The following is a 26,093-nucleotide window of genomic DNA, read 5'->3' as shown; positions in this document are numbered from 1 at the left end:
ATATTCTAGATACTAATACCTTATTAGATATGTCATTTGCAAATATCTTCTAGTCTGTATGTTGCCTAAGAGTTCTATAGCTTTAGCACGTTTAGGTCTTGGATCCATTTTTAGTTAATTTTTGCAGTAGTGTTAGGTAAGGATCTGTCTTCATTCTTTTTTGCATGTGGATATCAGTTATCCAAGTCCCATTTGTTGGAAAGACTGTCCTCTCCCCATGGAATGGTCTTGACACCCTTGTTGAAAATCACTGGACCATATACACAAGAGTTTATTTCTGGGCATTCTATTCTCTTAGTCTAGATATCTGTCTTCATTCCAGCTCCAGTACCACACTGGTTTGGTTACTTTAGCTTTATATTCAATATTAAATTTTGAAATTAGGAAATGTGAGTCCTCCAACTTTGTTTTTATTTTTTGAGATTGTTTTGGCTTTACAGGGTCCCTTGAGATTCCATATGAGTTTTAGGGTGGGTTTTTCTCTTTTCTGCAAAAAAAAGTCATTGGGATTTTAATAGGGATTGCACTGAATTTGTAGTTTGCTTTGGTTAGTATTGACATCTTAGTCTTCTGGTCTGTGAACATATGCTATGTTTACATTTATTTGCCTTTTTAAATTTCTTTCCATGGTGTTTTATAGTTTTCAATGTGCAAGTCTTTTACCTTCTTGGTTAAGTTAATTCCTAAATGTTCTGTTGTTTTTGGTGCTATTTGTAAATGGAATTATTTTCTTAATTTTCTTTTCAGATTGTTGAGTGTTTATAAAAATGAAGCTGATTTTTTGTGTACTGTTTTATATCAGACTTAGCTGAATTACTTATTCTAATGGTTTTTTTTTTTAAGATTTTATTTATTTTTTTAGAGAGGGAAGGGAGGGAGATAGAGAGAGAGAAACATCAGTGTGTGGTTGCTGGGGGTTATGGCCTGCAACCCAGGCATGTACCCTGGCTGGGAATTGAACCTGTGATGCCTGGTTCGCAGCCCGCGCTCAATCCACTGAGCTACGCCAGCCAGGGCAATTCTAATGGGTTTTTTGTTGTTGTTTTTTGGTCTGGAAGTTTTAGGGTTTTCTGTATATAAAATCATATCTTCAAACAAATAATTTTTCCTTCTTATTTCTTTTTATTGCCGAAGTGCTCTGGCTAGAACTTCCAATACTTTGTTGAATACAAGTAGTGAAAGCAGATATCCTTGCACTGTTCCTGATCTTAGAGGGAAAGTTTTCATTCTTTCAATTATTGAGTGTGATACGAGCTGTAGGTTTTTGATATACAGCCTTTATTATGTTGAGGTAGTTTCCTTCTAGTCCTAGTTTGTTTTGTGTGTGTGTGTGTGTGTAATCATGAGAGAATGTTACATTTTATCAGATACTTTTATTTGCATAAATACTGCTTAGGTAAATATCAAGAGTCTGATTTAAGGACAAAGAAGAAAATGGGTTTATGGAATAGACAACATTCTCAGACAGAATCTACTTTACCTAGTCCTGTTGGATTTGAGAAAATCTCACAACAGTGGCTTTAAATTCTTCTTTCTTTTATTGATTCTAGAGACAGGGTAAGGGAGAGAAACATCAATGTGAGAGAGAGACATCAATTGGTTGCCTCTTGCATGAGCCCCAACTGAGAACCAAACCCACAACCCAAGCATGTGCCTGAACAAGACTTGAACCAGCAACCTTTTGGTTTGAGAGAAGACACCTAACCAACTGAACCACACTGGCCAAGGTCCCACAACAGTAGCTTTTAAAAGATGAAAATTTGCCCTGGCTGGTGTGGTTCAGTTGATTGAGTGCTGGCCTGTGGACCAAAGGGTTGCCAGATCAGTTCCCAATCAGAGCACATGCCTGGGTTGTAGGCCAGATCAGAACCCCAGTAGGGGGTGCACAAGAGGCAACCACATATTGATGTTTCCCTCTCTCCCTCACCCTCTGTCTAAAAATAAATAAATAAAATCTTTAAAAATATAAAAGTAAAAAGATAAAAATTTATTTCTGACTTTTACTTAAAAATAGCTTTGGGAAATAAAAACTTTAAAAGGTAGTGGTAAGAGTATGTTGTACTAGGGTGTTTTTGTATTTGACTGCTAAGTACTGGGGGGGCGGTATTTTGCTTTTCCTCAATATTTTATCTTGCAAATAGCTATTTATGTCATATTACCATTTTTCCTCAGAGACAATGGACCCCAGATAGCCTATGTACGGGACTTCAAGGCAAAGGTTCAGTATTTCCGGTTCTGGTGTCAGGTTAGTATTGGGACTATATTTCAGTACTCCCTTTGTGTTGTTTATGTTGCTTATATTACACAGTCAGTGATTGTCAAAATAATTCATAGAAAAACAGGTAAAATGAAAGCATCAGAATCTCCTATTTCAAGGCAAAAAAATAGATTTATCAGTTAGATAATTTGCCGCTTCTGTTGTCCAGAATAATAAATTTGAAACCATTTGAATAAGAAAACATTGTTATTCTCTTTCCACTAACCATTATGTTCAGATTGTAGAAATCCTCAAATGAGCTGAAACATTTTTTCTGATGCATAAATTATTACCGTCCCCTTTCACATTAGCATTTGATATATACGGGCATATATCACTTTAACAGATATATATATATATGGTTATATTCAGAGTATTTTCTCAGATGTGATCAACTATTTCTGATGTATAAAATATTTATTGAATTAATTTCATTATAGGTTTTAAATAAAATTAATATACTATTCAAAATGTTACTATGATGCTATTTCTAAACTTCAGACTTATAATCAACTGGACAAGCAAGAAGAATCTGAATTAGTGTTTTGAAAATAAAATTAAATAAAGATTTGTCTCAGTAAACTCTGCATATGAGATCTTGTGTTCCTCTGTATTTTATATACCAAATGATCTGTAATTATCATAAAGGTTCACAAATGCATGGTTAAACATTATTGCATATAAGTTCATATTCAAAGTCTACTTGTTTCTGTAAACAGAGATAAAAGTAAATAAAACTTTATCCTTTTGGTTTTTTGATAGGCCATTTTAAATGGTGAGAGTTGACTTAAAGTCACTTTTATATTTCAGCAACTGGCCATGCCACAGCACATAAAGATTACAGTGACAAGAAAAACACTGTTTGAGGATTCCTTTCAGCAGGTACTATTTTTCTACTCAGTAGTTTGCTCCCTGGCTGCCAGCCCCAAATCATCTTTCGGTGTTGGCAGTTTAAACAGTTTGGAATTTTTGAGTTGGAGTCCTTGAATTGTTAAATCTAATCTCATTGTCAGCTACTTTACTGCTTAAATTTAGGAACATGCAGGTAGTTCTGTGTGTGTGTTTTGTTTATGTGTAAGTTCTGTGTTTTTGAAATGTCAGAGTAACTGAAAGTAATTAATGAGTTTCAAGTTTCCATTTCTAAGCTTAGTATTTGATTTGAAATAGATATTTAAGTAAGAAAATAGGCTTTTGGTAGACAGAAGTGTGGAAATATCCATGTGAATGTTATTGGATAGGTAGAAAAGGATTGGGAGGAGACTTTACAGTTTTTTATAGTTCTGTAATACTTGCATTTTTACAATAAGTGATACTCATAATTAAATTTTTTTTTGTAGGAAGGAAAGATATTGGCGACAATATCTAAAAACATATTTTTAGAAGTTGTCTTTTTTTTTCTTCAGTTTTTCTCAAAACCTGAGTTAATTTATTATTTACCTTTGTTTTGCAACTTTATTTACTAACCAAATGCAACTGTTAAGTGACTTTGTTATAAGGAAGATTAAATGACCAGTGGAAAAAATGTCTTAATATGAAGACATCCAGTTAGTCTTTGTTTTATGGCCAGATGTGGATGTGATTCTTTATTACCAAGCCCCTTTGTAATTATCAAAGGGGCTTGGTAATAAAGCCCCTTTATTGTAATTACTGCTTCAAGAAGTGTCATACTGAATGCAAAAATTTAAAAAATTGTCTGAGATAGTGAAAGTAGCTGTCTACTTCCTTTTGGAAACAGTTGTGTTCATTTCTTAATGGAACCTCAATTATTAACATTGAAAAGGAGAAATGCAGTTGGCATCCTGCTAAATAGGAGCAGATAGCTTCTTAGCAGCAGTACTCAACTAAGGCTGTTTAGAGAATTATGAGTCATTCCTTTGATATGATGTATATCTCCAAGGCCATTCCCTACTACATTTGTTACCTTTTTCTAATTTTCATTTTCATAACCACTGTGTAGTCACTGAGTATGCAGTTTCTGGTGGGCAGCCAGTTTCTTGGAACATAACTTGCCTATAGAAGTGCTGGAAAGATGCAAAACATGTTTAAATGTCTCTTTATCTTTTGACTTATGAAACCAGAGGATTTTGCAGAATGACAGACCAGATGGTGCTAAAACAGTTGCTTAAAGTTGTCATCTTGGATTTGACATTTATCAATTAAATATGAAATTAAAATTTGAGAAATATTTGATTGCTTTGGAAGAATGACAAATCTGATAGCAAAATTAGCATCAGATTTTTTTCATAACTGTTGGATAAAGTTATTTTGGGATAGTAAGTATTTTTATTAACATGGCACAGCTGCTTATCAGGGAAATTGCAGGACAAAAATTTTTTTCCTTTCATATTAGGCATTTGTTAAAGGATATTTAAAGGTATTTTTTCCAGGGAAGAATGAATCCTCAGATATCAAGCACAGGGCAAAGAAACAACCAGAATTTCCAGGAGAGCAGTCTCAGATTTGGGGGAACAGTCTCAAGGGAGATCAGGGATAGCCCTCGGGTTTGGAGAGCAGCCATGAGGACAAAGAATAGCCAGAAGGAGAAGACAATAAAAGATATGTTTATTGATTTGAGAGAGAGAAACACCAATCAATTACCTCCCATACACAGGATTGAACTGCAGTCTAGGTATGAGCCCAGACTGGGAATCAAACCCACAACCTTTTAGTGTAGGGCAGGGGTGTCAGACTCATTTTCACCAGGGGCCACATCACCATCTCGGTTGCCTTCAAAGGGCTAAATGTAATTTTAGGACTGTATAAATGTAACTACTCCTTAACTAGGGGCAAGGAGCTAGGCGCTGCCCCTGCCCCGTAGAAACAAGGTGGAAGAGGGCTGGATTTGGCCCCGAGGCCTTCTGTTTGCCACCTGTGGTGTAGGTGATGACAACGCTCCAATGAAGGAGCCAGAGCAACAATAAAAGATATTTTTAACCTCTTTGTTTTTTCATTGTTATGTATCTAGCCTATAGTATTTATAGACTATTTGTCATAAACATGAAATAAGCATTGAATTTTTTTTATTACATCTTGGATTTTCTTGTTTGAGTGAAATATAAATATGAGTGGGAAAAAGAAGCCCTGGCATAAGCAAGTAAATTACTGAGCCTCTCTGGATATTTATTTTCTTATTTTTTTTACTTTAATTGTTGTTCAAGTATAGTTTTCTGCCTTTTACTCTCATCCCAGCCTACCCCCCACCTCTCTGGATATTTAAATGTGAGAGTTCATTCATATCATTTCATTAAATAGAGGCATTGTATCAACTTCTCTCTCTTTAGTTCCTGTCATTTTTCTAAGGGTAATTAATACTGTAATGTTTTAGTGGCCCAATTTTTGACAGATAAGTAGCTTTACAAAGAAAGAACCCAAATGACCTATTTATTATAGCTCAGTAAGGGTACTCACCTTCAAAGATAAAGATGATCTTATTAACCACTGTAGTGGGACACAAAATTTGAGTAATATTTCTAGGTACTTAAAAGTTTCTACTGAGAATGAGTTTCCAAAGTTAACTATATTCTCTCTGCAGCCACTGGTTCTTCATTTCCACATTAGCCAATTAGCTATTATGTGTACCTTTTGACTGTTAAACAACCCAGACTTAACCAAAACAGAACCAAAAAAAGCACCTGACCTTTGGCCAGGCCCATAGTTACTCTGCTCTAAGCAAGTGAGAGAAGCAACTTTATGTCAGTATTAGACTTATTTACAAGAAAATTAATTTGTATAAAGTATATAAGTACATAGATATGTATAATATAAAAATACTATGGAATGTTAATGTATTTTCTGTATGTGTGGTACTGATTAGACCACAGACACCATTCTGTGTCAAGCGGAATTTAAGTACTTAAAATGAAGAAGATTTCAAACCTGAAAGTGATAGAATGATGTTTCACCAACTCCTTTTACCAATTTTTTCACTTTATTGTTTTGTAGATAATGAGCTTCAGTCCCCAAGATCTGCGAAGACGTTTGTGGGTGATTTTTCCAGGAGAAGAAGGTTTAGATTATGGAGGTGTAGCAAGGTAGTGATAGTATGAATATTCAGAACTTATAGTTTCTTTCCTTCAAAGATATCATTATACTTTGCTTGCAAATATTATTTTCTCAAATCTTACATTTTAGGAAAATGAAATGTAGGAAATTATTGTACCTTTATTCTGCAGCTATAGCATTTCAACATTAATTCAGAAGGTAACTAAGGTATTGCCAGTTGGTTTCTCCCACATTGCTCTGTGAAATTGGATTGTTTTTCATATCTGTCTAGGATTTAGAGAGCAGTGGTACTTGATGTGGATGATTGTAGGACTTATTAATAGATGGAATAATATTAGACTTGTTTCAGCTGCTCTAATCACACGGGTTAATCAGTGAAGTTTCAACTTGACTATGTGTAGTATTTTATTGGTTCTAAGACTAACATTTTTATATTTTAACATCTCTGAAATTGGGATTTGTATCACAATTATAATTGGAAAAAAGTTTTAGTGGTTCATTAAATAATGGTGTCTTTAAAGTTGGTGGTATCATAGATTCTTTGAAATGTAATAATAAGCAGTGTATAAATATCATCTCTATAAAATATATGTCAATTTGAACAGAAGCAGTAAAATCAACATGATAAATTAGGTAACTGTTGCCATCTGAGGAGTGTAGATTTTTAATTTTGTACCAGTGCCCTCTGATTTGTTGTCATGGTCACGTGCATGATTTTTTTACCCAAAATTTTCTTTTCATTTCAGAGAATGGTTCTTTCTTTTGTCACATGAGGTGTTGAACCCAATGTATTGCCTGTTTGAATATGCAGGGAAGGACAACTACTGCTTGCAGATAAACCCCGCCTCTTATATCAATCCAGATCATCTGAAATATTTTCGTTTTATTGGCAGGTTTATTGCCATGGTAAGTACAGCTGGAGAACTGGGTTTACTTTGCTAATTCAGCAATACTAAAGCATTGTTTCTTTAACTTTCTCATTTGAAATTTTCTCATCACTAAGACATTTCTAAGATTGGATTTGTTATATTTGCCCTTTTTCTAGAAAAAGGGGAGTATAATGGAATCATATATCAGGGGAGCTTTTCTTTAATGAAGAACTCATCTAACATTCTGAAATACAATGAATGTTATAAAATTATCTTAAATACTACTTGTTTTTTCTTTTATAGGCTCTGTTCCATGGGAAATTCATAGACACAGGTTTTTCTTTGCCATTCTACAAGCGCATCTTGAACAAACCAGTAGGACTCAAGGATTTAGAATCTATTGATCCAGAATTTTACAATTCTCTCATCTGGGTTAAGTAAGTGTGTTTCCATTTATTTTATCAAAATATAGTCTGTATGCTTTCATTACGGTGTTGATATGTAAAACTGTAAGCATGGTCTGTGTTAAACATTTTGTTATTCAACATGATAAATTTTATAAAAATATACCCAAGATCTTACGCAAAATGTGATGACTTTAGAACATAATTTTTTTAGTTTTCTTGTTATTTTGGTTTATAGTTATTTAAGAACATAGTCCTTTATTTAAAACCCTGTAAATAATTGAATTAGTATAACAAATAGTGTTAATTTCCCTTGTGCAGAGAAAACAATATTGAAGAATGTGGTTTGGAAATGTATTTCTCCGTCGATAAAGAAATTTTAGGTGAAATCAAGAGTCACGATTTGAAACCAAATGGCGGCAATATTCTTGTAACAGAAGAAAATAAAGAGGAATATATCAGGTGAGAGAGAATGCTCCCTTTGACATAGTTGGTGGCCTTTCTGTTGGATTACAGCATGTTGATAATTGCCTAGTAATACTAGTGGACAATGTGTTTAAAATAATTTTTGCCTAAAAAGTAAAAACTAATTATGAGAACTGAACGTGTATTATTAAGGATATGAATGATTACTTTTTCTTCCTTGTAATGTTGAGAGAGGAACAAGGAAAGTGCTAAGAGAAGTCTAAAGAAGATGACATCATTTCATCTAGTTATAATCATGGAGCAAGTAGTTGATGGTACTTAAGTTGAGCCTTTCAGTTGTGTAGACGTGAGAGCAAAAGTTTTGAGCAGAGAGATGGAGGCTGGAAAACACAAATCACAGACAGTAATAGGGAAGAATATCCATGGTGTGTGAGGTGCTGTTGGGCAGCTCAGGTTTGACATCCTGTTCTGCCATGCCCTGCATTTCAGAATCCAAAGAAAATGAAGACTCTTTAGAACAGAGTTGTCAAACTCATTCTCACCAGGGGCCACATCAGCCTTGTGATTGCCTTCAAAGGGCCAAATGTAATTTCAACTCCTTAACAGTTAAGGAGTGGTTACATTTATACAGTCCTAAAATTATTTCAGCCCTTTGTAGGCCCTTTGTGTAGTGGTTGTTCATGAGTTTTATACCCTTTTTCTGGTATATTTTCAACTTAACCAGAATTTTGAAGATGTATGAAGTGATAGGAAAGAATTTTGGTTATAGAAAACTTTCACTTTTCTCCAAAAGTAGGAATTTTAATGGTAGAAAATAGTGCTAGATCACTTTAAACAACCAATTCTGTTATCCGCTATGCCATGTAACATGTTGTTGAAAATAGTCTCAAATTTATGTGCAGATATTTTCATGGGGAATATTGTAAGGTCAGGTAAAATTTACAAGTAAAATGATGGTTTATAGTACATCCTCTCTTACTGTTTGCATTGGTTCATACTTTTAGTCTCAAGAGTTTTTGATTCATTCACATATTCTCAACACCAATTCAGGGTTAGATTTCATATATGTGCTGCTTCTGGCATTCCAGTTTCTGGGAATTTTGCCTGCTTTTTACTTTTTAAATATTAATATATTCACTCCAGCTTTCCTATGAATAGTATTTGCATGGTATACCTTCCTTCATCTTTTACTTTCAATCCTGTGTTTTTGTATTTAAAATACTCATATGTTTCTTATCAGCAGCATGTTCTTAGGTCTTGCTGTTTTTATCCAGTCAGATAATCTTTACTTTTTTAAAGACGTATTTATTTATTTATTTATTTAATTTTAGAGGGGAAGGGAGGGAGAAAGAGAGGGAGAGAAACATCAATGTGTGGTTGCCTCTCACATGGACCCCCCAGGGACTTGGCCTGCAACCAAGGCATGTGCATGTGCCCTGACCAGGAATTGAACTGGCGACCCTTTGGTTTGCAGCCTGTGCTCAATCCACTGAGCTACACCAGCCAGGGTTGCCAGGGCTTATTTTTTAATTGCACTTTTTAGTACAGTTACATTTAGTTTTGTTATATATAATGGACTTAAGTCTGCTACCTTGTGATTTATTTTTCCCAGTTTCCTTTGTTCCTCCTTTTCTGCTTCTTTTGAATTAATAGTGTAATTTTTACTTTTCTGTTTTAATCTCTCCTATTGGTTAACTATATCTCTCATTTTATAGTGAATGCTGTAATGATTATAAAAATATGAATTCTTATCACTTGGAAATAATATTCTATTAACATTAACATTATGTATAATAATGTAACATAATTAATAGCACACTATTTATACAGTGTAAGAGGCTCATGGTGGTATAATTTCATTTCTCTCCAGCCATTTGTGCTTATTGTTGTCATATTTTATTTCTTATGTTATAAACCCATAATACCTTATTATTAGCTTTGCTTTAAGCAATCAATAGATTTTTAAGGAAATTAAGAAAAACTAGTTTTTTATGTTTATTTACATTACCATTTCCGGTTCTCTTTATCTCTTCCCACAGATCTATTTTTCCATATGGGATAATTTCCCTTCAACTTTAAAAGCTTTCTTTGCCATTTATCTTCTTGTGTACCGGTTGTCAGGTTTTGTGTTCAGGTTTTGCCTGAAACCATATTTATGTTACCTTTAGTTTTAAAGGATATTTTGATTTTTTTTTTTTTACTACTTTCAATATCATTTCCTTTTTTGAGCACTTTGAATAATGTCATTTCATTGTTGGCAGCTATTGTTTTTGATATGAGCCATTGTTTTACTGAATGATGTGGAGTTCTTTCCCTCATGGTTTTTAAAAGATTTTCTCTTTAAATTAAGAAAGATTTTCTCTTTAATTTTGGTTTTAGCATTTTGACTCTGATGTAATTGTGATTTCTTGTATGTATATTTATCCTGCTTGGCTTTTCTGACCTTCTTGAATCTGCTAAGGATGCCGTTTCAGTAGTCATGGAATATTTTGGGGCTTTATCTCTGTGGATGTTCCTTCTCCTTGATGCCCTCTCTATATAGTTCAGAGATGTCAGTTACATACATACTTATCTTTTGATATCATCCTGTGGTTCCCAGATGCTGTATATATATTTTTTATCTTCTCTGTCCTTCAGTTTGGATCATTTTGCATTCACTTCTCTTAAGCTCATCCAATGAAATTTTTGTTTTAGATGTTTTGTAATTTCCATTTGATTCTTTTACAAATTTCTCTGCTAAGAATCTTCACCTCTATTTTATCCATCTCCTGCTGTAAATTCTTTTAATATATCTTTAATAGCTTTTTCATTTTTTAATCCTCACCCAAGGATATGTTTATTGATTTTAGAAAGAGAGGAAGGGGGCAAGATAGACATTAATCAGTTGCTTCCCATAGGTATGTGCCCTGACTGGGGATTGAACCTGCAACCCCTTGGTGTACAGGACCATGCTCTAAGCAACTGAACCACTTGACTGGGGCTCTTCATATTTTTTATATGTATTTTGTCATCTTCTTAAAGAAGACCCTTTAACATTTCATGTAATACTGGTTTAGTGGTGCTGAACTTGTTTAGGTGTTTGTTTGTTTGTTTGTTTGTTTGTTTTATCTGGGAAAGTCTTTATCTGTCCTTTGAGTCTAAATGATAACTTTGCTGGATAGAGTATTCTTGGTTTGTAGGTGCTTGGTTTCCATCACTCTGAATTTTTCTTGTCACTCCCTTCTGGCCTACAAAGTTTCTGTTGAGAAATCAGCTGACAGTTTTATGGGAGTGCCTGTGTGAGTAACCAACTGCTTTTCTTTTCTTTTTCTTTTTTTTTTTTAAGATTTTATTTACTTATTTTTAGAGAGGGAAGGGAGGGAGAAAGAGAGAGAGGGAAATATCAATGTGCGGTTGCTGGGGGCCATGGCCTGCAACCCAGGCATGTGCCCTGACTGGGAATCAAACCTGTGACATTTTGGTTCGCAGTCCACGCTCAATCCACTGAGCTACGCCAGCCAGGGCTCCACCTGCTTTTCTAGTGCTGATTTTAAGATTCTCTCTTTGTCTTTAACATTTTGCATTTTAATTATGATGAGTCTTAGTGTGGGCCTCCTTTGGTTTCTCTTATTTGGGACTTTTTGTGCTTCCTGGAATTGTATGTCTATGTCCTTCACCAGAGAAGTTTTCTTTCTTTATTTTTTCAAATAGGTCTTCAGTTCCTTGCTCTCTTTCCCTCCTCCTTCTGGCACCCCCCCACAATGTGAATGTTAATATGCTTGAAAGTTGTCCCAGAGACTCCTTATACTATCCTCATGTTTTTTATTCCTTTGTTCCCCCTGCTCTCATTGGATTTTTTAAGCTTCCTTATATTCCACATTGCTGTGTTGATTTTTGGCTTCATCTCTTAGACTCTTTATTCCCTGTAATGGATTCTTCTGACCAGTTACTCTTTATGGTTTCCATGTCCTTTTTTATGCTCTTAAAGTTCTAAATTTGTCTACTCTTCCCCTAAGTTCATCGAGTATCCTTATCACCAGTGTTTTGAACTCTGCATCTAGTAGATTGCTTGTCATCATTTTGTTCTGTTCTTTAATTTGGGACATGTTTCTTTGTTTCCTCATTTTGGCAGCCTCCATGTGTTTGTTTCTATGTATTAGGTAAAATTGCTATATCTCCCAGGCTTAGTAGAGTAGCCTAATATGTAGGTGTCCTGTGGGGTCCAGTGACATAGCCTTCTCATTCACCAGAGCTGCACATTCCAGGTGTGCCCCGCATCCCCTTTCTTGCCCCATGTGGGCTGTGTACACCCTCCTGTTATGGTTGAGACTTGATTGTTGTTGGCACGCCATTGGGAGGGATTTACCCCCAGGCCAGTGGGCTGTAAGGACTGGTTGTAACAAGTCAGCTGTGCAGAGGCCCACCTCATGAAGGAGGACTTACTTCAGCAGAGCTCTGGTGCCCTTTGAGTGTGCCGTTTGTGGAGTGGTTGGGTAGTGCTTCGATGTGATCTGAGCTATTCACTGAGTGCACTGGCTCTGGGGCCTCCTGGGAGGTATAGGCCAAGGTCAGCTACCACCTGTGTTCTGTCTGGGGCTACTTGGCAGGAGCTACAAAGTGATCTGAAGATGGCCACTACTTGTGCTGAGCCTAGAGGTGCCCAGGAGAGGCCAGACTGTGACCAAAGGCTGGCTGTTGCTAGTTCCAGTTAACAAGAGGTACAAGGTATTACTCTGAGGCCAGATACTGCTTGTTTGGTAGATTTTAGAAAAGTCTGAAGCATGGGCCAAGAAAAGTCGTTTGTATGGAAAAGCCACTGGAACTGGCTTGGGTGGGCTCACAATTTGGGTGGGGTGGGGTCTGAGGGAATGACCAGGTCAGGGCACAGTGATTGCCCAGTTGATGGAGACTCAGATGTGGTGCCCACCCCCCAGGATTTCTGTTTGGCAGAAAGCTGCCCCTCTAGCTCTTACCCTGATGAACTGATAGTTCAGTTCCTTCCTGTTTGTCCCTGGTGCCTTTCAAGCTTCTGCTCTAGTACTCGAACTCAGAGGAAGTGAGTCTGAGTAAGTCCATGTACAGGTCGTTTAAGAGGAACTGCCTGGAACAGCAGAAGCCCTCCATCTCACTGAGCCACCCCAGTCCCCCTGTATTCTTACAGCCAGAATATGGGGGCTTCTCTTACTGGCACTGGGACTCCCTGACACTGCGTTGCTCACAGGAGACCTATGCAGTTGAGATATCCCTCTGGGTTTTTATCTGTCACACATGGGTGTGGAATCAGCCCATTTCACTTCTGTGACCCTCCTGTAAGTCTCAGTGTGGCTTCTTGTTTGGTTCTAAACGATGGTTGTATAGTTTGGTTGTAATTCTGATGTGGGTGTGAGAGGTTGTGAGTCCTGCCTTAACCTATACTGCCATCTTGACTGGAGCTCTGTAGCCATTTTTTATTGTGGATGATACTTGGTAGTTACTCTGGGTTATTTTTTCTTCCTTTGTAAAAATATCGAGTTTTGTTTTGACAGGCAGTGAAATTAAAGGCAGATCACATTGATCCTGTGGAAGTCAGTTAGAGTTGGTCTATTTCCATTTTGCTTTTGATCCTAAAACATAGCCTTTATTCCCAGAATATGGTCTTTGCTCCTTACAGTGGAAAACCAACCCAAGGTGTTTACCATGTAATTTTGTGAAATACGAACACTTAAATTCTGTCTCTTTAGCATTAAGTAGCTGCTGAAATTTCTGCTTGGATCTTTGGTTGGCTTACTGCTTTGCATGGGATTCCTTGGAGTCTCACCATTTTATACATATGTATTTAGGAGTCAACTAAGATTTTTTTTAAAAGATTTTTATTTATTTATTTTTAGAGAGAAGGAAAGGGAGGGAGAAAGAGAGAGAAACATGGATGTGTGAGAGATACAGTAGCTTCTTGCATGCCCCCTACTGGGGGCCTGGCCCACAACCCAGGCATGTACCCTGACTGGGAATCAAGCCCACAACTTTCTGGTTTACAGTCCAGTGGTCAATCCACTGAGCCATACCAGCTGGGGCTCGGCTAAAGTATGTTTCTTCTATACAGATTTGGGAACTCCCTCTCTGTCTTCTTTCTTCCTGGGATATTCCCATAGTGTCTTTGGCAGCTTCAGGCTCCCAACGTCATGTTACCTCTGTAATATGTAAGACTGTTGCCTCTGTGCTCTGTGTAAACTGGGAAGTGCCCTTAGGGAAAAAGCCCATTAAATGTGGGTCTGCTCCAGTGTCCCAACTCCTTTAAGAATCTCATCCCCAACAATTAATTGCTGCCTACCTTTGACTTTTCTCTGATAACTTCAAACATCTTTATATAATTTTTCTAGTTTTTTAAAAAGAATTATTTATTTATTTTTTAGACAGAAAGGGCGAGAGAGAGAAGGAAAGAAACATCAACAGCCCTGGCTGGCATAGCTCAGTGGATTGAGCACGGGCTGTGAACCAAAGCATTGCAGGTTCGATTCCCAGTCAGGGCACATGCCTGGGTTGCAGGCCACAGCCCCCAGCAACCGCACATTGATGTTTCTCTCTCACTCTCTTTCTCCCTCCCTTCCCTCTCTAAAAATAAATAAATAAAAAATCTTTAAAACAAAGAAAGAAAGAAAGAAAGAGAAAGAGATCTACATGTGGTTGCCTCTTATACACCCTCTACCAGGCACCTGGCCTACAACCCAGGCATGTGCCTTGACTGGGAATCGAACTGGCGATCCTTTGGTTTGCAAGCCAGTGTTCAGTCCACTAAGCCACACCAGCCAGGGCTGTTTTTCTACAGTTTATTATTGTAATTACCAAGAGGATTCGTCTACTACAACCTGCGCTGCCATTTTCAAAAATTGCAGAGTTCTCAGTAAACTTTAGAACTTTAGTTGCCTTAAGTTGTCATTAAGTAATCACATTTGTTCATTAAATTTTTAAAAAATATTTTGTAATAAAATAGAAAGAAGTTTATATTTGTTGTGATTTTAACTTTGTTCTATGTCTTAGCTATGTAACTATATATGAAGATTAGAAGGAAGTGGAAGTTGTAATCTACAATATTTAGTAGAGGACAATTTCCTTTAAAATATTTTCATTGAAAAAATGCAAGGTGAAACCTATTATTTAAAAGAAGCTTAAGAGACTTGCAATGCATGAACTTTCTTTAAAAAAAAAAAAAAAAAGATTTGCCGTGGCTGGTGTAGCTCAGTGGATTGAGCGCGGGCCTACGAACCAAAGCATCATAGGTTCGATTCCCAGTCAGGGCACATGCCTGGTTTGCAGGCCACGACCCCCAGCAACCGCACATTGATGTTTCTCTCTCTCTTCCTCCCTCCTTTCCCTCTCTAAAAATAAATTTAAAAATCTTTTAAAAAAGGATTTTATTTATTTATTTATAGAGAAAAGGAGGGAGAAAGAGAGGAATATTAATGTGTGGTTGCCTCTCATGTACTCCCAACTGGAGACCTGGCCCGTAACCCAGGCATGTGCCTTGACTTGGAATTGAACCAGCAACTCTTTAGTTTGCAGGCCAGCCCTCAGTCCACTGAGCCACACCAGCCAGGGCAAAATGTATGAACTTTCTTACAATTCTGATTTAAGCAATATTTTTTTAAAATCAGTCATTCAGTGGAATTTAAGAACTGAGTATTTGATATAAAGTAATTATTCATTTTTTTGTGTGATAATAGAATTGTGGTTATATTTTTTAAAAGAGACCTCATCTTACAGAGATACATACTAAAATAATAATTATGTTTAAAATTAAGTTATATCTCAAGTATGGGTAAGGGACATAATGAAGTAAGATTGGTATTGTATGGAAGCTGGGATATCTATGTATGAGGTTTCTTATTTTTTTTTATTGAATTGAGAGAGAGAAACAGAAATATTGATTCATTATTCCTTTTATTTATGCATTCATTGGTTGATTCTTTTATGTGCCCTGAGTAGGAATCAAACCTGCAACCCTAGGGTATAAGGACAACACTCAACCAACTGAACTACCCAGCTGTGGCCTATATTCTTTTGTATATGAAGTTTTTCCTAATAGTAAAGTTTTAAAAATTTATTTTTGTACTCAGAATTTAAACATAAAGTTTAAAGTTCCTGATAGCTTTTTTTATATTTATTTACTAGAATGGTAGCTGAATGGAGGTTGTCTCGAGGTGTTGAAGAACAGACACAAGCTTTCTTTGAGGGTTTTAATGAAATTCTCCCCCAGCAGTATTTGCAATACTTTGATGCAAAGGAGTTAGAGGTAATGAGTTTTTCTTCTTTCCTCTGTAACATGCTAATAAATAATGCCTTCAGTTACCTGCTTTCAGCTCACTTCCCTATCTCTCCAGTGGCAATATTATTTTTTATGCAGGCAGGATGTTTTGAAGCATCCCCTGTGGTTTAAAAGTCCATAACTTACCCAAATATATCAAAGTATTACTGTCAGAACGTCTCTACAATGAATAACTCATTTACCTTAATCTGCATACATATGACACTATACTTTGGAAACTCAGCCTTCAGAAGTATTGTAGATATAATTCTGGATACGCGGTTTACAAGCCAAAGCCTCCTTATTAATTTGTTTTTGAAAGTTGTTTAATATTAATCCTTTCTTATCTATGTCTAGTATTATTATATAGATTATACAATTACCTATAGAAATCATTTGGTTTTTTTTCATCCCTAAAGGTCCTTTTATGTGGAATGCAAGAGATTGATTTGAATGACTGGCAAAGACATGCCATCTACCGTCATTACACTAGGACAAGCAAACAGATCATGTGGTTTTGGCAGGTTTGTCTCAGTTTTACTTTTATTGACAAGCACACCATAATTAAAACAAATTTCTTTTTACCATATATGAAAATAAATCACAGAAAAAAATGTAGCAATATGTTCCGACTCTTTATTCCATCTTATACATTATAATAAATGAATACAGATTATAGCAGCATCTTTTTAAGATTAGTAAGCGGCACACACTTGCACCTTTGCCCAGGGTATAAGATAACTCTAGATGTTAAGATTCTCCTGCATTTAATCTAAATGCTTTGAAATTTTATAGAATGGAAGGATGGCTTTCATCATTCATACCTCATTAAGAATTACATAACGTTAAGCAAGCAGACTTAATGAAGAGACTTGGTTTGGAATCATAATGGTGTCTTCTTCAAAAAACGTCTGCTATAGTACATGAAAAGATTTTCAGTATCACTAATCATTACGGAAGTGCAAATCAAAATCACAGTGAGATACTATTTAATACCCATTATAATGCCTATTACCAAAAATAATCATTATCATCATCATCCTTAGTGAGGATGTGGAGAAATTGGAATTCTCCTGTATTTATTGGGAATATAAAATGGTATACCACTGTGGAAAACAGTTTGGTAGTTCCTCAAAAAGTTAAACATAGAATTAACATGATCCAGCAATTCTAATCCTAGGGTATACCCAAAAGAATTGAAAGCAGGGACTCAGTCTGTGTTCATAACAGCATTAATCACATAGTCAAAAGATGAAAGCAATCTAAGTATCCATCAATAGATGAGTGGATAAACAAAATGTGACATGTATAATATGTACAATGGAATATTATCCAGCCTTGAAAGGAAATTCTGGCATAGGCTACAACATGGATAAACCTTGAGGATATTATGCTAAGTGAAATAAGCCAGCCACTAAAGGACAATTATTGTATGATTCCACTTACATGAGGTATCTAGAACAGGCAAATTCATAGAAACAGAAAATAGAATAGAGGCCACCAGGGGCTGGGGAGAAGGAACAGTGGGGAGATAACTTTAATGCATTCAGAGTTTTTGTTTAGGATAAGAAAGTTCTGGAATTAGTGGTGATAGTTATACAATAGATTTAATGTACTTAATGCCATTGAATTATATACTTAAAATGTTAAGTATGTTATATACATTGTATCATAATAAACACTTTTAAATTTATATTGCTGCTGTTCTTTTAAATTCATAAGAAAGATGAACTGAAGTTCTGTAACAGATCAGATTAGCATTTAAAAATACTTGACAGTAGTACGATAGGAGAAAAATTATTCTTTACCAAAAAAATTTGGCTGTACCAAAATACTTATGCTATAGGCTAAAAAGCATTCTCCCGAAACCTAATGTTTTTTGTTTTTTTAGGATTTTACTTATTTATTTTTAGAGAGGGGGAAGGAAGGGAGAAAGAGAGGGAGAGAAACATCAATGTGTGGCTGCCTCTCAAGTGCCCACTACTGGGAACCTGGCCCACAACCCAGTCATGTGCCCTGACTAGAAGTCAAACCAGCAACCCTTTGGTTTGCAGACCTGCACTCAATCCACTGAGTTACACCAGCCAGGGACAGAAACCTAATGTTTTGAGTCAGAATTATTATACGGGAGTTAAAAGCCACATAATTCTGGCAACACTTAGCTTATTCGGGTATATCTGGATCAGAATTCTGTGAGTTTGATTTCATTTGTTCCTAAAACCAAAAGTCTGTATGGCCTCCAGCTGTGTCCTATGTAATGACATGAGTCTTCTATAGGATAAGCATATCTGGGGTAAGGGAAAGAGGGGCTGCCCTAGAAGAACTGATCTTGAGACTATGAGTAGGGAGCTCTTGGGCCCAGGACACCCTCTTTTTCTGTCTCCCTATAAGGATGTGGTCTTAAGATTTACATAAGGGAAGGTTGGTGGGACTTTGACAACCATGGAGAAGCTCCTCCATCCATAGTGGTGGGTACAGTCATTAGTGCATCTGACACTGGGAGTTCGTTTAAGATTTTAAATAATTGTTTTTCTTGTCTACTATGCTAAATATAACATATGACCCATATATCCCTTTAAATGTGCTTTAACAGTTTGTTAAAGAAATCGATAATGAGAAGAGAATGAGACTTCTACAATTTGTTACTGGAACCTGCCGATTACCAGTTGGAGGATTTGCTGACCTCATGGGTATGTGTATAGGATTACTTCTCCTACACAGAAAATTGTTTATCACACTGCTATTACATCAATGTAATGGCATCTGGCAATTCTAATCCTAGGGTATACCCAAAAGAATTGAAAGCAGGGACTCAGCCTGTGTTCATATCAACATGTTATACATACTTATCAGAAATAACAAAGATAAGTATAACCATTTTCTTAAATAGTCATAGTTAACCTAGGTTTGCATAAACTTTTAAACACTTTGTACTCTTTACCTCTAGAAATTTTAATCCCTTACACTACACCCCACATTTTAACTCAGTAGGATAGTAGTCTTCTATTTGTAAATCCATTTCTTCATTGAGTCATTTGGCAAACATTTGTGTGTCTCCTCTGAGGCGTTATTGGTTATATTATACTATATTTTAATGATGTTTTTACCACTCTAACCTCTTATACCTGGAGCTTCTTAAGATACAGATCCATATCTTCACCTTTTTATTTCTGACACCTAGCATAATGCTTATCACATAATACCAGATTGAAGTGCATTGTTTTGAAATGAATGATTATGAAAATATTTTGCGACTAAATAATAAATTCAAGTCTTCCTTTAAAACCAATATTATGTCAACTAACATAGGAGGATAGAGGGGAAGTTGTGATCTCTAAGCTTGCTTCAGCTAAAACAAAGAGTCAGAATAAAAAGAACTAGGCAATTTTGGACAAAGTGTGAAACCAATTTCAGTGTCTTTAAAAGGCAGACTGAAAGAATTTGGACATTACTCTGAGAGTATTATAAGCTATGGAAACTTTTTGAAAAGAGGAACACTTGCTGAAGCTGCATTTTAGGAAGGTTTGACGGCAAGGCATAGTATGCATCAAAAGGTAGGGAGAGCCTGGAGATAGGAAGAAATTATTGGAGCAATGACGAGAACCTGATCTTAGGAGATGAAAGTAGAGATGGAAAGGAGTGGATAAATGCTAAAGAAATTCCAAAGGTAGAAACAGTACTTGATTAAACGATAAGATAAGAAGGAAGAATGTTGAAGGTAATTATATGAAATCTGGAAAAATTGAGAAGTTGTGACATGTAACGAACATGATTTGGAGATATTGGGGGAGGATAATGAGTTGCTTAAAATCTGCTGAGTTTAAGGTGACTGCCAGACAACCAAGCAGAAAATAGTCAGGAGGCAGGGAGTAATTTTACAGCTGTTACTAAAGTATGACTTCAGAGATAAGAGTAGAGAGGGGAAGTAGAGCCTTATATTTGAAACTGTGAGAATGGGCTTATGCAAAAAGAGAATCAAGGGTTGATGCTTAAAACATCTGTATTTAGGTAGGGATGAGACTAATAGCTTAGAGGCAGACTTAAAAGGGAGGCCTCAGAGTAAAGAAGAGAAATATTCTAATTTCTCAGAAGGAATATAGAAGGGAAGTTTTTAAATAGTGCTAGAGAGAGTATGATTTCTAAATAAGTTATTAGAGAGGGGCACCTTTGAGAATGCTCTCTAGTTTGAAAAAGAGAAAACATGTTGGGGGTTAGGAATAGTGACCAAAATGAGGGGGAGAAATGGTACAAGATTCTCACTATAAACTGGAAATCTGATTATTAGAGATGATAACTAGATCTATTCTTGGGAATATTTGGGGTTGGGTGGTGCTGTCTAAAACAACACAGAAGGCTACCTGTGGAAGGCAGAGACAGCAAGATCGTGATTCATAGAATTTTAGAAGCCATCTGATTTAACCTTCCACCCAGTGTAGGATAAAGTTGTAAGAGTGATATATATAATAATTTAATTTGGTGGTGCTTGAACTTACCAGATCTACCATTCCATTTTTGTAACAATATTTATAATCTCCTCTTTAATACTCCGCAATGAAATTGGTAGATGTGAAATAACACCTTTTATTTCCCCCAAAATACATGTACATAACAGTAACTGTAATATAAAGGGGAAATTTTTAAGACATAATTTATAATAAAATAATATTTATTTCAATACATGTATATTTGGGAACAGCTATGTTAGAAGACACAGATAAGTAGTCAGATACTTGGTTATGCTTAAGAAAAGGTTTGGGTTTAAGGGAAAATCAGAAGCCCCTCTGTATAAGAAGCACTGGAATATGGAAGAACAGATAGAAAAGGTAAGAAAAATAGACTTAAATAAATATCATAAGAAAAAGTGGGAAATAACCTAAATGAAGTAGGGATACTATACCTGCCAGAATTAATTATAAATAATCAAAGTAGAGAAAAATAAGGTAGATCTGAAACTGTAGTGTCTAGCCCTCCCCAGGTAGCTCAGTTTGGTTGGAACATCATCCTGTGCTCCATAAGATTGTGGGTTTGATTCCCGGCCGGGGCACAGACCTAGGACTCAGGTTCAGCCCCCAGTTGGGGTCCATACAGGAAGCAACTGATTGATGTTTCTCCCTCTCCCTCCCTCTCTCTCTTTCTCAGTGTCTCTCTCTCTCTCTTTCTCTCTCACCCATCTCCCTTCCCCCTCTTTAAAACCGATAAAAACATATCTTCGGTTGAGGATTTTTTTTAAGCATAGTGTCTATCATGAAATTACACTACAGTCCGAGGCTCTGATATGTAAAAAGGCTGCAGAGTCCATATCATTTGGAAGTTTAAATAGGTTGAAAATAGGAACATAAGTGCAAGAGTCTACATAGAAGTGTCTTAGTTTAAGGAGAGTGTCAGAGTAAGATTGAAAATAACAGGTAACCTAAACATAATTGCAATATATAATGTTTACAACTTGATGTCTTACCATTCCATATTAATTAGCACTATTAAATGAAACTTTTCCATTCATCTAACTAGAAATGTTGTAATATGTTGATAGAATGTACAGTATGAATAAATTATTTGATAATTTTGAACTTAATTATTTATCCTTTTAAATAATAACCATTTCCTATATTACTGGGCTTTTCACTTAACTACCTGTGAAAATACTTCAATGTTCATTAGATACAAAAACATTACAGATTTATATTTCTACAAGATTTATTCTTGTGGGACATGAGAAAATTCTGAGTACAGCTGTCCTGACACATTGTAGAACATTTAGTGTGCCTAGTCCCTTCTAATGAGGAAGTAGCACTACCAATCAGTCATCAGCATTCACAGCTGTCTCCAACAGAAGATAAATGAAAAGGGAATTAGGTGTGTATAAGGATATGCCCTACAGGACAGAACTTCTGTGCCACAAGCATTGTTAATATGAATTCACTGGGTTGTTTATTTACATTTTATAAAGTTTAACCATTTATGTTTAAATCGTGTTTTATTATATAAGACAAGTGGTTTGAACTTTGCCTCTGGTGTTTAAAACCACAAGTAAGCTTTTTATGTGTCTCTCTCTTTTTTTAAATTTTATTTTAATTGTTGTTCATGTACAGTTTTCTGTCTTTACTCCCATCCCAGCACCCCCCCACCCCTCCCTACCTCCCTCCCATTTCCACTCCCCCTAGTTTTTGTCCATGTGTCCTTTATACTTGTTCCTTTAAACCCTTCCCCTTTTCCCCTGAAATTCCTTTCTCTCTCCCCTCTGGTCACTGTCAACCTGTTCTCTATTTCAGTGTCTTTGGATATATTTTGCTTTATGTGTTCTCTTACGTGATTATAACATTCTGTTATTCTGGCTAAAGAATGCTAAATAAAACTGCATTTTCTCTTCTTGTGTGCATACATTAGCAAAATGGTTGTCAAACCTTCACACCCATCAGAATCACCTGAAAGCTTATTAAAACATATTTCTGAGCCTTACCCCCAGAGTTTCTGATTCAGTTCAGCAGTATGTTTGGGATAGGGCCTGTAGTTTTGTGATTCTAACAAGTTCCCCGGTAATGCTGATATAATGCTGCTGGATTGGGAATCACAATTTGAGAAGCATAGCATTATCAATCTGTTGATTTTACTATGTTTTAGGGAGCAATGGACCACAAAAATTCTGCATTGAAAAAGTTGGGAAAGAAAATTGGTTACCCAGAAGTCATACCTGGTAAGTAAAATCAGGAAGAGTAAATTGCCATTTCCAGTTGTTCTTTAGATATTAAAGCCTATTAGAAATTAAAAATGAAATATTTTCCCATTGTATTGAATTACTTTTAACAGCTTTATTAAGGCATAATTTATAATACATACTATAAAACTTACCCATTTTAATTCAATGAGATTTAATAGATTTAGAGTAGTAACCATCACTACAATCCAGTTTTAACATATTTCCATTACCCCAAAACAATTTGCCCATTTGCAGTCAAATGATGACTTTAAAAACCAGTGTTGTGCCCTGGCCATGTAGCTCAGTTGGTTAGAGCAACGTTCCAATATGTCACGGTTGTGGGTTTGCTCCCTGGTCAGGGCAATTACAGGAGACAACCAATGAATGCATAGATAAGTGGAACAACAAATTGATGTTTGTCTCTCATTCTCACTCCCTCTCTCTCTAAAATAAATTAAAATAATAATAATAAACAGGGTTGTTGTATAATACACTGCCTATATAGGATTCTTTGTACATTTCCTTTCCTCAAACTAATAATTCTTATTTTTAGTTTTAACCGCCTGGACCTGCCACCCTATAAGAGCTATGAGCAACTGAAAGAAAAGCTGTTATTTGCAATTGAAGAAACAGAAGGATTTGGACAAGAGTAACTTCTGGAAACTTGCACCACCAAAGGACAAGAACTTGTTTGCAATGTTTGTCCTTTTCCTTCTCTGCCTTTGCACATCTTGTTGTAAAATTGGACTGTGACTGTTTAGAGAGTTATCTGAGTGTAAGTAAATTAATGTTATCATTGAGATTTATCTCCCAGTGATTCTGGATTTTTACTCAAATGTTTCCAGAAATCAGATCTGCAAATGACTAGTCAAAACCTTACTTAACATGAGATTTAACACAACAATGAAATCTGCCTTGTTTTATTCCACTAGATTATTTCCTTAATTATGTATATGTGTATCAGAAGTCTCACTCTTTTACATCCTAGAACAGTAACAGAAACATTGTTAACCTCGTGTGTGTGTGTGTGTGCTCTAACACTGCCGTCCTACAGCAGACTTGATGCAAGTGACAGGATCACCTCGTCCAGAAGTTGTCAGCACAAAGGGGAGGCGGTTAGGGTCTGCCCAGCCCTACATTCATTTGCTTTTTTATGCCACCTACTCCAGAAAATGTATGTGGTATTGTCTCTTAAAGCCCTAGTTTTTGTTTGTTTTGTTTTGTTTGTTTGTTTTTTTCCCAGAGTCAAGGCTCCACCTTTCCATTGGTAGGGGAAAAAAATGCTATTGCTTTGTCTTACGGAGCGAATGTCTGCCCCCTACCCATTTATTGTATTGAATTTTGGTAACATAAGGCTATGGAAATTAAGCCTTCTATAAAGACTTCCTATAGAGGTGAATTCTCATATTGAAATGTAGTTACCTGCAATATTTACTAGAGATTTATGAGATTAAATTAAGAGATAATGTAAGAAAGTAGACTTTTTTGGTTCTACATAATGCTTCATGATTCATTTAGGGACCTAGAAATATTGTGTGAAAATGTATAAATATCATCCAAAAGGCTTTCTGCCCTATATATTTTTAAAATACAGAATAGTTATATTTTAAGTAGCCCCGGCCCTAGTTCTATAGGGCTTGGCTATTTAATATTTTTATGCAAGAAACATTTAGTTCTGGAAAAGGTAAATGCTTGTATATATTTTTGCAGCCTGGGATCTCCCTTACTGCATTTCTTTCTTTAATTTAAGTGGCCACATGTATATGTCTTCCTGCTGTGTTAGAAAAATGGGGGCTGGATATCCCAAGAATCAGAGGTTTTATAAAAAGACTGCAGATAGACAACAGACATAAATATCTACCAAATGCTATCTTAAATTTTGGTCCAAACTGAACATTTGGAAATAGATTTATTGTAAGTGTTTAATTAGAGTGATTTCTTAAATATGAACTAAATTGCTTTTAGAGTCCTTTTTCTTTGTCAGCATTGTAAATGCTAATAAATTGTTAATTTTTTTAACTGCATGTTATGTTGAAATAAAAACAAAGTAAAATGAGCAATTGCCTTATTCTTTTGCTCTTTTGGGAGGTTGGGGAAAGCAGCGTTTCACAGCCTGGGTCAGTATGGAAGGACCTCAATTGTTTCATCAAACAGAGTGGTTTAAAACTGACCCAGCTGCTTATAATAATGAAGTCCTACTTTGTCTTTTATGATCTTATATTGTACAGAAGAATCTAACTTTATAAGACTTACAATAACTCTATTTAAAATCGAGGCACTAATTTTTCACCAAAAGATTGACATACTAATGTTGATTCATCAGAAATTTAAGTGAAACATGACTCACCTGCCCACAGAGGTCTCATGCTAAATGAGCTGTTTTAGTCAGTCCTGCCCTGCCACTTTTTCTTTATCTGGTTAATCATCTAAAATGTTATCAGGGATGACTCAGAATTAAGACTTATCTATATTTATATCCCTCCTTGGTTTGGATGTAACTCTCATTTAAACTCCTTAAGATTAAATATTTCTGTTTAATAGTTGGTATCTCCAGCCCCCTCATTTTTTTTTCTCTTTTAGAGTTATTTACAAGTTTATTTGTATATATGCTATGCTTTCATTAACTAAAAACGGAATAGTATCACTGGATTGTATATTACTGTATTGGCATTCCTTTTTTTTCCCTTGAACTGTAAATTCAAATACTCAGGTAACTCTTCAGATATCACAGGGAGTCAAGTGCTCTTATAAAGGTCCCTCAGGGGCTGCCTCACTTGCATTTCCTTAAAAGATGTAAGACTGTTTATAATTAAAGTTTTTTGGTCTTTCATTTGCACATTTTTCTGTAGTCTTGTAAGGTTTCCCCAACTGTAGAAAAGACCAGATCTTACAGATTTCCGACTGCTTTTGTAAGTGGCTGGGTTACAGCCTAACTGTACTGTAGAAGGGGTATGACCAAAAAAACCCCCAAAAAAACAGAAAGATCCACCAAGGTGAGATTTGGTGTTGTGAAGAGAACCAAGATGAAGACATCTGCTTTTCTGAGACAGCTACAGGTGCTCTAAGTCAGGACCTTAGCCATGGGTGCTGAGTAGAACCACCAGCTAGCTACCAAGACTCACTGCTCTCCGTAAGCTTTTCTGCTCACTAGCTTCAGTAGACCTTTTTCTTATGGGGAAACAAG

At 35.9% G+C, this 26,093-nt stretch overlaps 1 protein-coding gene across 8 annotated transcripts in view; it reads left to right on the top strand.

Annotated features, from left to right (window-relative positions):
* The window catches only part of ITCH (itchy E3 ubiquitin protein ligase), a 137,101-nt gene extending 111,356 nt beyond the window's left edge, over positions 1 to 25,745 (top strand). For all 8 annotated transcript variants that reach the window (XM_045832879.1, XM_045832877.1, XM_045832880.1 and 5 more), the window contains 11 exons: positions 2,173 to 2,245; positions 3,068 to 3,139; positions 6,200 to 6,288; positions 7,006 to 7,165; positions 7,432 to 7,565; positions 7,854 to 7,994; positions 16,083 to 16,203; positions 16,635 to 16,739; positions 18,809 to 18,905; positions 22,834 to 22,906; positions 23,463 to 25,745. In XM_045832879.1, the coding sequence (XP_045688835.1) occupies positions 2,173 to 2,245; positions 3,068 to 3,139; positions 6,200 to 6,288; positions 7,006 to 7,165; positions 7,432 to 7,565; positions 7,854 to 7,994; positions 16,083 to 16,203; positions 16,635 to 16,739; positions 18,809 to 18,905; positions 22,834 to 22,906; positions 23,463 to 23,562 (1,165 nt within the window). In that variant the 3' untranslated portion in view covers positions 23,563 to 25,745. The remainder of the gene's footprint in view (positions 1 to 2,172; positions 2,246 to 3,067; positions 3,140 to 6,199; positions 6,289 to 7,005; positions 7,166 to 7,431; positions 7,566 to 7,853; positions 7,995 to 16,082; positions 16,204 to 16,634; positions 16,740 to 18,808; positions 18,906 to 22,833; positions 22,907 to 23,462) is intronic.
* Positions 25,746 to 26,093: the final 348 nt, after the last annotated feature.

Source organism: Phyllostomus hastatus, unplaced genomic scaffold (genome assembly GCF_019186645.2).
Source record: "Phyllostomus hastatus isolate PE091 unplaced genomic scaffold, TTU_PhHast_1.1 phas_contig_17, whole genome shotgun sequence".
NCBI lineage: Eukaryota > Metazoa > Chordata > Mammalia > Chiroptera > Phyllostomidae > Phyllostomus > Phyllostomus hastatus.
Note: the sequence above shows the minus strand (reverse complement) of the source record. Positions and strands in the feature narration are given on the sequence as shown.